General features: G+C 43.7%; 1 protein-coding gene across 2 annotated transcripts in view; it reads right to left on the reverse strand.

Annotated features, from left to right (window-relative positions):
- The window catches only part of anos1b (anosmin 1b), a 147840-nt gene that overhangs the window by 58728 nt on the left and 75803 nt on the right, over nt 1–13309 (reverse strand). For both annotated transcript variants that reach the window (XM_078206350.1, XM_078206358.1), the window contains exons 3-6: nt 13177–13239; nt 9367–9574; nt 7376–7560; nt 4701–4830 (exon numbers count right to left, since the gene is read on the reverse strand). In XM_078206350.1, coding sequence (XP_078062476.1) covers nt 4701–4830; nt 7376–7560; nt 9367–9574; nt 13177–13239 — 586 coding nt within the window. The remainder of the gene's footprint in view (nt 1–4700; nt 4831–7375; nt 7561–9366; nt 9575–13176; nt 13240–13309) is intronic.

The raw sequence follows: 13309 nt of genomic DNA on the forward strand, positions 1-13309 counted from the left end.
TCGTTTGGAACACACACAAGGACATAGGAAATCCAATATTGCCAAATTAAGTGAGTGAGTTTCAGAGTTGGTTCTCTGATGTTTTTTTTCCCCCTCCTGATTTATCAGCTTGTGTTGAGGAATAAAAGGCTGACAGCTCCTTTATCACTTGGACAAGGGCACTGGGGTCCTCACAGTGGTCTATTGTCACAAATCAAACTTCAAGGCTTGGCCTCCTGCTCAAACGAGCTGCTGTTTCTTTTCCCCCACCGGCAGAGTTTGTTTGAATGGTGTTTCAGAGAACAGCAACATCACTGAGGTTTTAGCTTTTTTTAAAAAAAGCGAGCGATCAATGAAATCTTTTTTATAGTTAACAAGGAGACTTCTTCAATGAGTAGAGATCTGCTAATGCACCTGTTTGAGCTGTGATCCTCATTCGAGTCAGGCTGAACTCTTGCCCTTTCACCTTGGGTTAAATGTTTCATGTGATGAAAAAGAAGACATCATTGTGGGAACAAAGGTCTATTTTATATTAAGAAAAATGATAAACCTTTGATAATGTGGAGGCCTGCCTCTAGTTTGCGGTCCAACATGATCCATTGTCAGTTGTATCTTTTCTTCATCATATCATCAGCATGGACTTGTCTTTCATCAGGAGGACTTTGGGGTTACATGTGGGAGGCCTGCAGGATGAAACCCCTGACCTGCCACTTTCTTATTCATGTCAAAGTCTGTAAAACAAGCTGGTCAGCGGAGGACTGCTTCTGGTTCTGAAATTCTTTAGCAGTGTTCGCATGGCTGGTCTTCCTGCATCCCCCACTTCCCACCCAATTTATGGAGCAAAAGTGTGACATGCAAATAAACACAGTGAAACTTTAATACTGTGTCTGTCACAGATACACTGGCTGGAATTTAATACCCGCCTTGGAGGTGAGTTCTGATGTGTGTGTGTGTGGGTGGGGGGGTTGATGTTTGACTGGATGGGAGGATGCAGGGTGAAGACCTGCCACCTCCTCGCCGATTAAGTCCGGAATGGGAATGCTTATGAGCAGCCTTCCAATTGAAGCTCTTAAGTGGGGTTGCAGGGGTTTGGGCGGGAGAGACACTTGACATGAGAAGGCCGACAAGCAAAGTTGGGTTTGTTTGTGGTCCGATAAGGACGTTTCCCTCGTTGACAGGCACTCAGTAAGGATAGGTAACAACACCTCCTCCACGATCATCCTCAACACCGGTGCCCCACAAGGCTGTGTTCTCAGCCCCCTACTATACTCCTTATACACCTATGATTGTGCGGCCAAATTCCCCTCCAATTTGATTTTCAAGTTTGCTGACGACACCACCGTAGTGAGTTGGATCTTAAACAATGGCGAGACAGAGTACAGGGATGAGATAGAGAATCTGGTGAACTGGTGTGGCAACAATAATCACTCCTTCAATGTCAACAAAACGAAGGAGATTATCATCGATTTCAGGAAGCGTAAAGGAGAACATGCCCCTGTCTACATCAATGGGGACAAAGTAGAAAGGGTCAAGAGCTTCAACATTTTAGGTGTCCAGATCACCAACCACCTGTCCTGGTCCCCCCCATGCCGACACTATAGTTAAGAAAGGCCACCAATGCCTCTACTTTCTCAGAAGACTAAGGAAATTTGGCGTGTCAGCTACGACCCTCACCAACTTTTACAGATGCACCATAGAAAGCATTCTTTCTGGTTGTATCACAGCTTGGTATGGCTCCTGCACTGGCCAAGACTGCAAGGATCTACAAAGGTTGTGAATGTAGCCCAATCCATCACGCAAACCAGCCTCCCATCCATTGACTCTGTCTACACTTCCCGCTGCCTCAGCAAAGCAGCCAGCATAATTAAGGACCCCACGCACCCCGGACATTCTCTCTTCCACCTTCTTCCGTCGGGAAAAAGATACAAAAGTCTGAGGTCACGTACCAACCGACTCAAGAACAGCTTCTTCCCTGCTGCTGTTTGACTTTTGAATGGACTTACCTTGCATTAAGTTGATCTTTCTCTACACCCTAGCTATGACTGTAACTCTACATTCTGCACTCTCTCGTTTCCTTCTCTATGAACTGTAGGCTTTATATAGTGCGCAAGAAACAATACTTTTCACTATGTTAATACATGTGACAATAATAAATCAAATCAAAATCAAATCAAATCTGTGCCTGATTGAGGAATCCGGCATCTCGGGTGAGGAGGCTCACTGAACCAAGGCCCCCCCATTTCCTTTGACATCCCAATTTCCATAATACCCATACCACTCTCACCTATTTTTTACCATGAATCCCACGATGATGTCTGGTGAAGGGCCAAATGAATTGTGGCATTATCGGTAAAGGAGAAATGTCAGCCTCTGGCTGGCAGCTCTCGAGGGTGGGATTTCCACCTGACTATGGAAGTCCTGGGGAATGTCCCCCATGGAGCAGGGATCCAGCTGTTAATTAAGGTCTTAAATCCCTCAGAGCTCCCAGAGATCGAGTCAGCAGGGTTGTTGCCAGACATTACACTGCTCCCCCCCCCTCCAAAGCAATGTTTAGAATTAGAAAGATTCACTGCTTGGTCTTCCTGAGGAGGTCCCACAATCAGGTGAGTTGTGGTTGAGGATTCTTTGAGATGGCTAGAGGAACTCCCCTTGGTTCCACAAGAAAAATAAACAAAAATCTTAAACTTAACCTTTTTGGGCTTCTCCTGAACCATTTTCTTACTGGGTTGACCTTGCAGGAAACTCATTGTAATTTCCCACTCAAGTTCCCTAGTAACGCTTGCAGTCATATTTCCTTGATCCCATTGGGGCCCATGTTAAAATGGACTCTGTCAGCTTTGGACCCATGCAGCCTACCCAGTCGTAGCAGATTAAAAATGTGGCAAGTCAGGTCTGGTGTGGGGAAGTAACCTGGGCGATTTTCTCTTGCTTCCCTCCCTGGTTAAAATCATCCCCTTTGGATTTCTTAGGGATTTATTTCTTGGAATCATAGAATAGAATCCCGGCGGTACAGAAAGAGGCCATTCAGCCCATCAAGCCTGTACCGACAACAATTCCACCCAGGGCCTATCCCCGTAACCCCACGTATTTACCCTGCTAGTCCCAATTTACCATGGCCAATCCCCCTAAACCGCACACCTTTGGACTCCAAATGGGTTTCCAAATAACCCATTGCAACTCAATGTTGAAGAATGAATAAAAATTCCCCACACAATTGGAAAGTGGTCTTGTGGGGGGATTACTCCCAGGATCTACCACAGGTAGTGGACCCAATTTCAGCCAGGCATTAAGAGTGAAGGTGTAAGCAAAAATGAATCATTTTACCACAGTGAGGGCAAAAACTGGTCACCGTCAACCTGATATCACACAGTTTTTAGCACCAGACGGGCTTTAGGTCCATCATTTTCTTGATTAGGGCAGAGTGAGGTTAAATAGAGGTGGAAATGTAGGATAAACAAGCAAAGAGGGTGCACAGTAGAGTGCATATCTCACCACGGTATGTGAACTCAACCTATTACATTTACTCAGCTCTTCCTCGAGGTTTTCCCTGCCTGGTTGATGCTCTGTAGCTACAAAGCTGAGAAAAGAAATCTTAATCAAGAACTTCCACTTCACCGAAGAAGCTTCTGGCCGATCCACATCCAACAACCTGTTCTGAAAACTCTGTAGTTTTGGAAGGGAGCCACTTAGCAATGTCAGTTAGATTAAGATCGGGAGCTGGGTGAGGAGGGGATAGAGATAGGGGAGTTCAGGAATGGTCGGTGTGACAAGGAAGTGAAAGTAGTTTTGGAGACAGTTGTCAAACTTCTTCACTGTCCTCCAAAGATATCTGAGGAAATACTTTAAATCTCAGAATGTTATAGTAATGAAGGAGGTCATCCAGCCCATTGCAACTATGCTGCATATTTGAAAGAGAGACCCAATTAGTTCCATAGTTCTGAAAAAAATGTCATTTTCATGTCTAGATCCACAATCTCTTTGAAAGTTACAATTGAATCCCATCAGCCTTTCTGGCAAAATCACAATAACAGGATCAAGTTGGTTCTTTTCACTGTCTTCTCTGCCAAAGAGTTGTTTTAAAACATAAAGGAAAACCGGGAAGGTAAAGATCTTTTGTCAGTAAAAGGGTGGCACGGTGGCAACAGTGGTTGGCACTGCTGCCTCAGAGCGCCAGGGACCCAGGTTCGATGCCGGTCTTGAGTCACTGTCTGCGTGGAGTTTGCACAGTCTCCCCGTGTCTGCGTGGGTTTCCTCCGGGTGCTCGGGTTTTCTCCCAGAGTCCAAAGGTGCGGGGGTTAGGTGGATTGGCCAGGCTAAATCGCCCTTGTTTTGGGGGGGATTAGCAGGGTAAATATGTGGGGTTACGTGGATAGGGTGGGATTGTTGCCGAGGCAGGCTTGATGGGCTGAATGGCCTCCTTCTGTACTGTAGGGATTCTATGATTCAAGAACACAATTAGCCAATTTTGTTTAGTGTTTAGAAAGCAAGCAGAGACAGTTGGTCGGTAACATTAAGCGTAGCATAATTTTCTCAATTCCAGTGTTGATGAAAATTGGCCACAGTTATCTGAATGCTCTCTGCAGATTGGAATGTGACTGGGGTTATGTGGATGGCAAGGAAGGGGATGGGTTGGTGGGGGGGGGAGGGGCGGTGCTGATATTTGATGGCTCTTTGTTACAAGTAAGCATGCTTATTATCACTATTCAGCAGCAATCACTTACCTCGGGATGAGTGGAAGTGTTTACTGGGGGTGGTGAAACCTCGAGTTCCATGGACGTTGACTGCAGCTACTCTGAACTGGTACCATATGTTTGGTCTCATATTTTTCAGATCAACATGCTCCTCTATTGTCTGGGGTATTGGAAAAAGGGAAATGAAGAGCAATTATTCACTGTGGACTTCATTGCAACATATTTATTTGGTCCGTGGGGACCAAAATGATGAACGATGAGGTTCCATGGGCTTTGTAAAAACGTTAAAATTAAATGCCAATTGGTCTTTAAAGTATTGCATTAGAAAGCGATTAAATGCCTTAACAATAATATCTTCACATTACTGAGGATTAGCATATTTAGAGGAACAATAGTTGGCGTAAAGCCAAGTTTGTAAAAAAATGCGATGATGTGTTCAGTTTGAGGGCATTTATTGCCAGTAAAAAGTGTTTATTCCCACTGTTCAACATACAGTACAATGTAATATCTCAATCTTTGTTAATAGAATCAGCGTGTTGCTTGCACTGGACAAAGGTAATCTGCCTCAGCTCTGACTCTGCGACAATCTATAAACATTTGGGACACTGTGATCCATTAATTTCTACTGTGAGATTGTTGGTATTGTAATTAAAGCACTGACCAGTGTGGTGTGGGCATAAGAGTAAAGAAACTGGCTGGCATCGGAGAAAAAGAAAGCATGTCATGGGGAAAAGAGCAGATTTTAAAAAAAAGTGATTTGATAGACACTTATGCAAGTTCTCAAAAATGGTGCATGGTACAATGAAGATTTCACAATAATTGCTGGTAAATTCAGTGACAGTCAATCTTGTTCTAGGAATTAAGGTGATGATGGTTTTGCCAGGAGCAGTGTCACTTGTGGACATGGGCCACTAGACGTATGCAAGGGACACAAGATGTTGTATTGTATTATAGAGGTCCTTGTCAGGATTGTGTCGAGTGCTGAAGCAGATCTCCTCAGCAGGTAAGACTGGTACCAGTCCAGTTATGGAAGATTTAAGTGGGTAGGGAGCAGAGGGAAGAATCCATAGTGCCTGGCATTTCCCCAGCTCCAGGTGTAGCCCTGACATAACTTGGGGTGCGCTACATTCAGCTGGTATGTGTACAGGCACTTCCTGTGAACAATTGAATGTAAGGCATGGGCATTTTAACAGCTGCCCTGAATAACATTTTGAAGAGACATGTCCCTGCCGACACTGGCAGGATTGATGCCAAGGCTTTGGGCAGGAGCATGACATTCCAGCGACACAAGGGAATGAAACCTGGAATAAGGTTTGTGCTGAAAGGTTGAAAGGTGGCGCTGACAATGAGAGGGAAAGGCAAGATCGGGACTGCAGAGGTCCAAGGATACCGTGCAGGGCTCAGGGCAGGCCAGTGGCACTCCTAATAACCCTGCAAAAAAGTTAAATGAAAATACTTGCTGGCTTCTGGCATGGTGGCACAGTGGTTAGCATTGCTGCCTCAGAGCACCAGGGACCCAGGTTCAAATCGGGCCTTGGGTGACTGGGTGTAGTTTGCACATTCTCTGTGTCTGTGTGGGTTTCTTTTGGGTGCCTCGGTTTTCTCTCACAGCCCAAAGATACACAGGTTAAGTGGATTGGCCATGATCAATGTGCAGAGTTATAGGGATAAAGCGGGGTTGTGGGCCTAGGTAAAGATGCTCTTTCGGAGACTCGAGGGGCTGAATGGGCTCCTTCTGCTCTGTAGGGATTCTTTGGATTTTGGCCACTATTCTGACTCCCATGTGGTCTGGTCATTGAGTAAACATGCCCAGGTCTCTTACTTTTCAGAGTTAAAGTTGTGTTATTGACACAAGGCCATAATTTCTGAATGTAAAGTTGGACCCGTCCTGCTTTAGCTAGGTGGTCAGTGCCTTGTTTTGGCCCGGGGGGTGGGTGGAATCTGAAATGGCGTTAGCAGAAAGGTATCACAAAATGCAGAGTAAACTCCTGATTGCCATTTTAACAACCTCTCAGTCCCTTTTCTTATAACACTAGGCAGCCTCTCAGGGGTGCCACCTGCCACAGAATAGGACAATATCGAATTCAGGATTGAGGTTTGCCTGGGAGGTGGCTCTGTGTTGTAGATGATCAGCTGTATGGTGATTGGTTTGTATTCGATCAGCTGTATGGTGATTGGTTTGTATTTGATCAGCTGTATGGTGATTGGTTTGTATTAGATTTAATAGAGCATTCACTCCTGGATGAAGAGATTGGCACAGAAAAAGTGAGGCCCAGATTTTCACCAGGATGGAGAGACTCTCTGTTGTGGCAAGATCAGCGGAAATGACCGAAAATCGTAAATCCCAACCCTGGAGCTGGGTCAGGTGGGGGCTCACGCCTGTGTGTTTTATGGTGGCACTAGCTATTACAATCATCAGCTACTCCCACTGAGGTGTGATTTTTGTGGGTCAGAAGTGTGAAACTAGGCATGTGCAGATTAGGCCAGGTAAGAGCTAGTCTGAACTAGGTGCATTAGCCATACTAAATTCTCCCTCTGTGTACCCGAACAGGTGCCGGGAGTGTGGCGACTAGGGGATTTTCACAGTAACTTCATTGCAGTGTTAATGTAAGCCTACTTGTGACACTAATATATAAAATAACATTTCAACAAAAAGAATCAAGAGGTGTCTGGTTTGAGAAGTCAGAATTATATGATAAGCTTACATAAGCAACTGTCTCCCACTTGCTAGCATCATCTTCGATTGGATACATGCCGGAGTTCCATCTTCTCTGCAGTATATAAAATACCGGCTCCATGGAAATATTAAACTTTGACATCCATGCAACTGCTAGATTCCCATTTTTGGCTTCTGTGAAACTCAGTTCCTTCCTGGGCTTCAATGGAACACCTTAAATGACAAAGAAAAGTCTTAAAAACACAACCATATTCACAGAATTATAATGTGGCCCATGGAGACAAACACAGATATGGGAGGCCTGTAATGTCTGTACAAAAGATTAGTGCAGCCAAGATGCTGAATGAGTATCGGTTCTTCCGTCACTAATTTTCCCTCAAATATCCACTTCTTTGCTGAGCAAGGCAAGCTAGACACTTGGGATGTGTGCATTGTACATATACTGAGTCTTCCACAGGAAACATAGCACTAGGTGGTTACTAATACACAGTGGGTAATGTAGAAAATAGGTCAGTCATACACATACAATAAAGAAAATGGATTATTATTGTCAAAGACTGATTGCCCCAAATGGAGATATTATCCAGTCAGGGTCTTTTCAGGCTTATGTAGTAATGAGGGAACCATAAAACCAAAGCAGGTAATATTATCCTGACAGGATCTTTATATGTGTTTTTAATTAATGAGTGAGATATATGTGGCATACTATTTTAGACTATTTTATGAGGTGTGAGGTTATTTTAGAGAGGAGCCTTATATAGGTTCTGTCAGAGAGGGTGTCAGAGGCCATGTTGTCATATGGTTTCCCTCAAACAAGCTGCAGGTTTTATGGGACACAGTTATGGACAAGTGTGCGGGACATGCATATCATATGGGAGAATTCTATCTTGAAAATGTAAGAGGGGATATTCCTGGGTCTGTCTCAGAAAGTTAGGTGGGCTGGAGCACACATGGCTTTCCTAAAATTAAACTAAAGGAGGGAAAATTGGCTGGGTTCTTTTATAGGTCTCTCACCTGCACAATTTTATGATGCAGTGGTTGCTATGCCTACGTGATCCACTGCGCCAAGAAAATCTTCCCATTGATTGTCCAATATAAAATAAATTAGGGCTATTTAGATATGATTGCTGTCTAGACTGAGGACACGTACCAACCCACGCAAGAACAACTTCTTCCCTGCTGCCATCAGACTTTTGAATGGACCTAAGTTAATCTTTCTCTACATCCTAGCTATAACTGTAACACTACATTCTGCACCCTTTCCTTTCCTTCTCTATGAATGTTATGCTTTGTCTCTATAGCATGCAAGAAACAATACTTTTCACTGTATACTAATACATGTGGCAGTAATAAATCAAATCAAATTAAATAGACAATGATACAGTGCATCACAATAGATGTTCTAAAGGCATCATCGCCAATTGCCGTTTTTGAAGCCTGAACTTGGAGAAAATAATTAGAAGGACCATTTTCTGTCGATTTTGTTTGAATAGGGAGTGCTAAGGACATTGGGGGAACTGGACGGAAGAGATATTGAGACCAACGAAATTAAGTCGATTAGTGGAGACAGCTATTAATCTCGGGTTGCTTCCTTTTTTAAAATCTCGTCACCAAAATCGTGCTCCTGTTCACGCCGGTGGGATTTTCCGGTCTTGGGGCGTGCACGACCGGAAAAATCCCACTCTGTCCTGCTGCCTAACTGTCAATTTTTATAAGGGCCAAATTACCCCAGATTATTCCTCAGGAAGGTTATTTTGCGCATTATAGATGTTTATGTATTGTTTTAATTCAAATCATTAGCATCTCTGCAATAACCAAATTATATAATACAGTAGTTGAACAAGAAGCAAAACAAATGCCCAGTACATAAATATACAGATACTTAAATGCAAACTACAAAAAAATATATTTTGATTTAAACTGTTGTACTTCATACATACTCTGAATTATACATCAAGGCATAAAATAAGAATCAACTGCACTCTAAGTGACTTATTAATCTGCCTGCGTGTTCCTTACCTTTGAACATATTTGCTGGTGCTTGGCAGGTCTGGCCACAGCCATTAGAACAGCACTTTCGGGAACTTGGGCACTCTGTGTCTGAGTTGCAGCTCTGGACACAGGCTGCTGCAAAGCCCCAAGCTTTCTGTGGTGCCGGACAGTCACCTTGCTTCATCATCTGAGTGGATTTCAGAAACTCACAGCTAGTCAAACACTCATGGTGCTTCTGGAATGCAAAAACATGATCCAATTCATTGAATTAATAAAATAAAACTTTTTTTCTAATTGCTCCTTCAATTTCTTTGGGATATGGAAGATTTGGTTGATCAAGTCTGGGTTGAGATATGAGTTTTGTTTTGGCAACATGTCAGGGCAGGTCAAGTTTTTTTGTATGCAGAATGGGCAACAGCACTGTGGCCATTTGAGAACTGTGGATCATGGGTGGAATATGTTGAGAATTTGGCAGAGTGCCAGTTCTGGTGAGAAAACTGGTGTGGAACTCTCCGGGTCCATTGCCCGGTTAACTGCCAAAAGAATGAGCGTGGTTTCCGCCGTCACGCTGGCGAACTGTGGATTCTTAGTGCCAGGAACTGGTTACCCTGAGATTGGCGCGCCCCAACTCCCCCCACTCCCACCATGAGGAATCTGCGGTTTTCCCCTGCCCCCCACCATCATCCCTGGCAGCCCTTCCCCACCCCTCCAGATCATCTCTGGTATACCCCCCTCTCCCATGATCATCCCTGGCAGCCCTTCCCCACCCCTCCCGATCATCTCCGGTATACCCCCCTCTCCCATGATCATCCCTGGCATCCCCTTCCCCACTCCTCCCAATCATCTCCACTGTTTCCGATCTCCCACGCAAGCCAGTTGCAGTAAATTTGCCAGTATAGAAGTTAGAAATGTGTAACGCAGATAGGAATTGGGCCGTCACTGTTTTACGCAAAGCCTTCTGAATCAGTCTCCACAATAGTGGATTGCAGAAGAGTTTCAATTCACTTACTGACTTTTTATTGATGGAATTTTTATCAAAAAAAAGTGTTTAAAACTGTTAAACCTTGATGGAAACTTGATGGAAGTTTTTTTTAAAAACAAAAAATAAAGAACACTCATCTCGTTATCAAATTAAGTGGAATCAAAGTAGAATGGTTTGTACAAATCCCTGGAAATTACTCATTATAAAGTTGGAAACATGCATTTCACTAAGTGTGCAGTGTGTAATACAATAGTTGAACAGGAGACAGAACATATACCCAGTACATAAGTATTCAGGTTCTTAAATGTAAAGTAACTACAAAAAGAAAATTGGCCGGAATTTTACTGCCACGCCCACCACAGGAATGAGAGCGGGCGAGGGGCGGACCATGGAAAGGTCCGTTGACCTCGGGCGGGATTTTACGGTTTCGGGATGAGCGAGACCGTAAAATCCCACCCAAAGCTGTGACTTAAACTGTTGCCCTGGGTAATAGTGGCCATCACAGCTCACAATCGAATAGCTTTTATTTATAAAACAAAATCCACATACTAAACGGCCTATAATTTTATCTAATTCATTGCGATAGATCTGCAGGTCTGCGCTCATAGATATGTTACCATTTGGCCAATTTGGGAAGGAGTGAGATTGGAAATCATCCTGCAGCTGAATTCTTCTCCATCTCAGCACTTTACCATAACTAAAGCTATCTAGTGTGCATTTTGTTCATCAGCCCAGATGAGATGAGATGCTCACTGCATGGGTGAGTCCAAGATCAGTATCGTTTTAGACATCAGGGGTAACCAATAAACCAGCCCTTCTAGATGCACATTGTCTTATTTCTTTAATCAGTAAAATACGGCAGCCATTAGCTTCCTTCTCATGCATGCATAAAGGCAATGACTATATTAGATTGTGAATTATTCAGAAATGGATATGCAAAATATTGATGTTTAAGCTGCAAAATTTTCCTCAAACTTGTTCATTCGAAAGTTTTCTCACTTTCTTCCCGCATCATCTCCAGAACAAAACAGCCTCTTTTGAACTCTGAGAACAGAAGTTTTATGTTTCTAAAGAAAGAAATTCAGATGAAAGGGAAATTCTTTGATTTGAAAACACTGACCTCTAATAAACACTCCAGTCATGAGTATAACTAAAGGGAGATTTGGAAATCTCATTCTTTGCCTTCCTGGTTTATGCCTGTCAGTGGCAGTGCGAAAGGTAATTACATTGATCAGAACTTGTTTGACACTACTTAATCTAAATATCAGCTGAGTTTGTGGTTATCTAAATTCTCTCCATTTATTGACTACTTTGAATCTCCCAGCCTAAAAGGTCTGCAGCATGCTAGTTCCAATGGTCCAATCTTTGATTTTAGGAGATTTGCGTTCAACCATTTAAGCTCTCACCAATCTCCCACCCCTCCCCCAACCACCATCAAACAGTTTTCTGAGATCCTGCGAAACAGAGGCATTGTATTAGGCGGAACTCATGTTTGATAGTTTAAAGTTTATTCATTCGTGTCACAAGTAGGCTTACATTAACACTGCAAGACATTACTGTGAAAATCCCCGAGTCACCACGTTTCTGGGCCTGTTCGGGTACACAGAGGGAGAATTTAGCATGGCCAATGCACCTAACCAGTGCATCTTTCAGACTGTGGGAGGAAACTGGGGCACCCGGAGGAAATCCACACAGACACCATGCAGACTCTGCACTGATAGTGACCCAAGCCGGGAATTGAACCCAGGTCCCTGGCGCTGTGAGGCAGCAGTGCTAACCACTGTACCACCGTGCCACCCATAGAGAAACTTTGTAACCTAGGAATAACTATGGAAGCAGAAAGTCTGCACATATTATTCAGTAATGATGGTTACTCACTTCAGCTGAATGTTTTTGGGCAGCTTTATGCCTTGTTTGGCCTGCCTCGTATACTCAACAAACCTCCTGCATTTGGCTCCTCTGCACTGAGCGTCGAATAGCACTGTCCCACTCTCATTGCTAATCTCTCTTTTGGAGCATCATTGGCCAATTGAATTCATTCTCCATTTAAGATTTTTCTGGTTCTTTTCCCTCATTGTCCTCCTCTGCGTTCTCCATTTCCTCTGGTCTTTCTTCCATCCCATCCTCTTTCACCTGTTGCTTGCTCTCTGCCTCCTTCTTTTCTCCGTCCATTAAGGGTTGCACGGTAGCACAATGGTCAGCACTGCTGCCTCACAGAGCCAGGGACCCAGGTTTAATTCCGGCCTCGAGTGACTGTCTGTGTGGTGTTTGCACATTCTCCCTGTGTCTGTGTGGATTTCCTCCGGGTGCTCTGATTTCCTCCCACAATCCAAAAATGTGCAGGTTAGTTTGATTGGCCATGCTAAATTGACCCTAATGTCAGGATTAGCAGGGTAAATATGTGGGGTTGCGGGAGTAGGGACAGGGTGGGATTGTGGTCAGTGCAGACTCAATGGGCCGAATGGCCTCCTGCACTGTAGGGATTCTATGATCTCACCCCTTCCATCTCCTTCCTCTCTCGGTCAAGTCCAATTTTGTCCTAACCCTCTGACTCCTGCGTAATCTCTACACTGCTCTTTGTCTTGATTTCCTGCTCTCAATTCCATATCATAAGAATAGATCAAAAATAAAGACATGTATTTGGGATTTTTAAGCTACTTTTTATCTTCTTCCTGTAACTTACCCAAGGATACACAAGGGGGTTTGCAATCCAGAAAGGTCAGAAGCATTTGCAGAATCTCATAAACCACCATGATGGGATTTGCAACGAAAGCAACAAAAAGGTACAATTGACACTGAGCAAATGAAATTCAATCAAAGTAACTGTTAACATTCTCTGTTAGATGTTCTCCTACCTCACATTGTTGCTGACACTGGTTTTTATCGGTGTCCCAGAACTCTTTGCAAGGCTGTAGGCACTGCAAAAATGGAAAACAGAATTAGCCAGCAATGTACTAAATTACATTACAATTAATCCCCGTAAGCTTT

The sequence above is a fragment of the Mustelus asterias genome, chromosome 3 (genome assembly GCF_964213995.1).
Source record: "Mustelus asterias chromosome 3, sMusAst1.hap1.1, whole genome shotgun sequence".
Classification (NCBI taxonomy): Eukaryota; Metazoa; Chordata; class Chondrichthyes; order Carcharhiniformes; family Triakidae; genus Mustelus; species Mustelus asterias.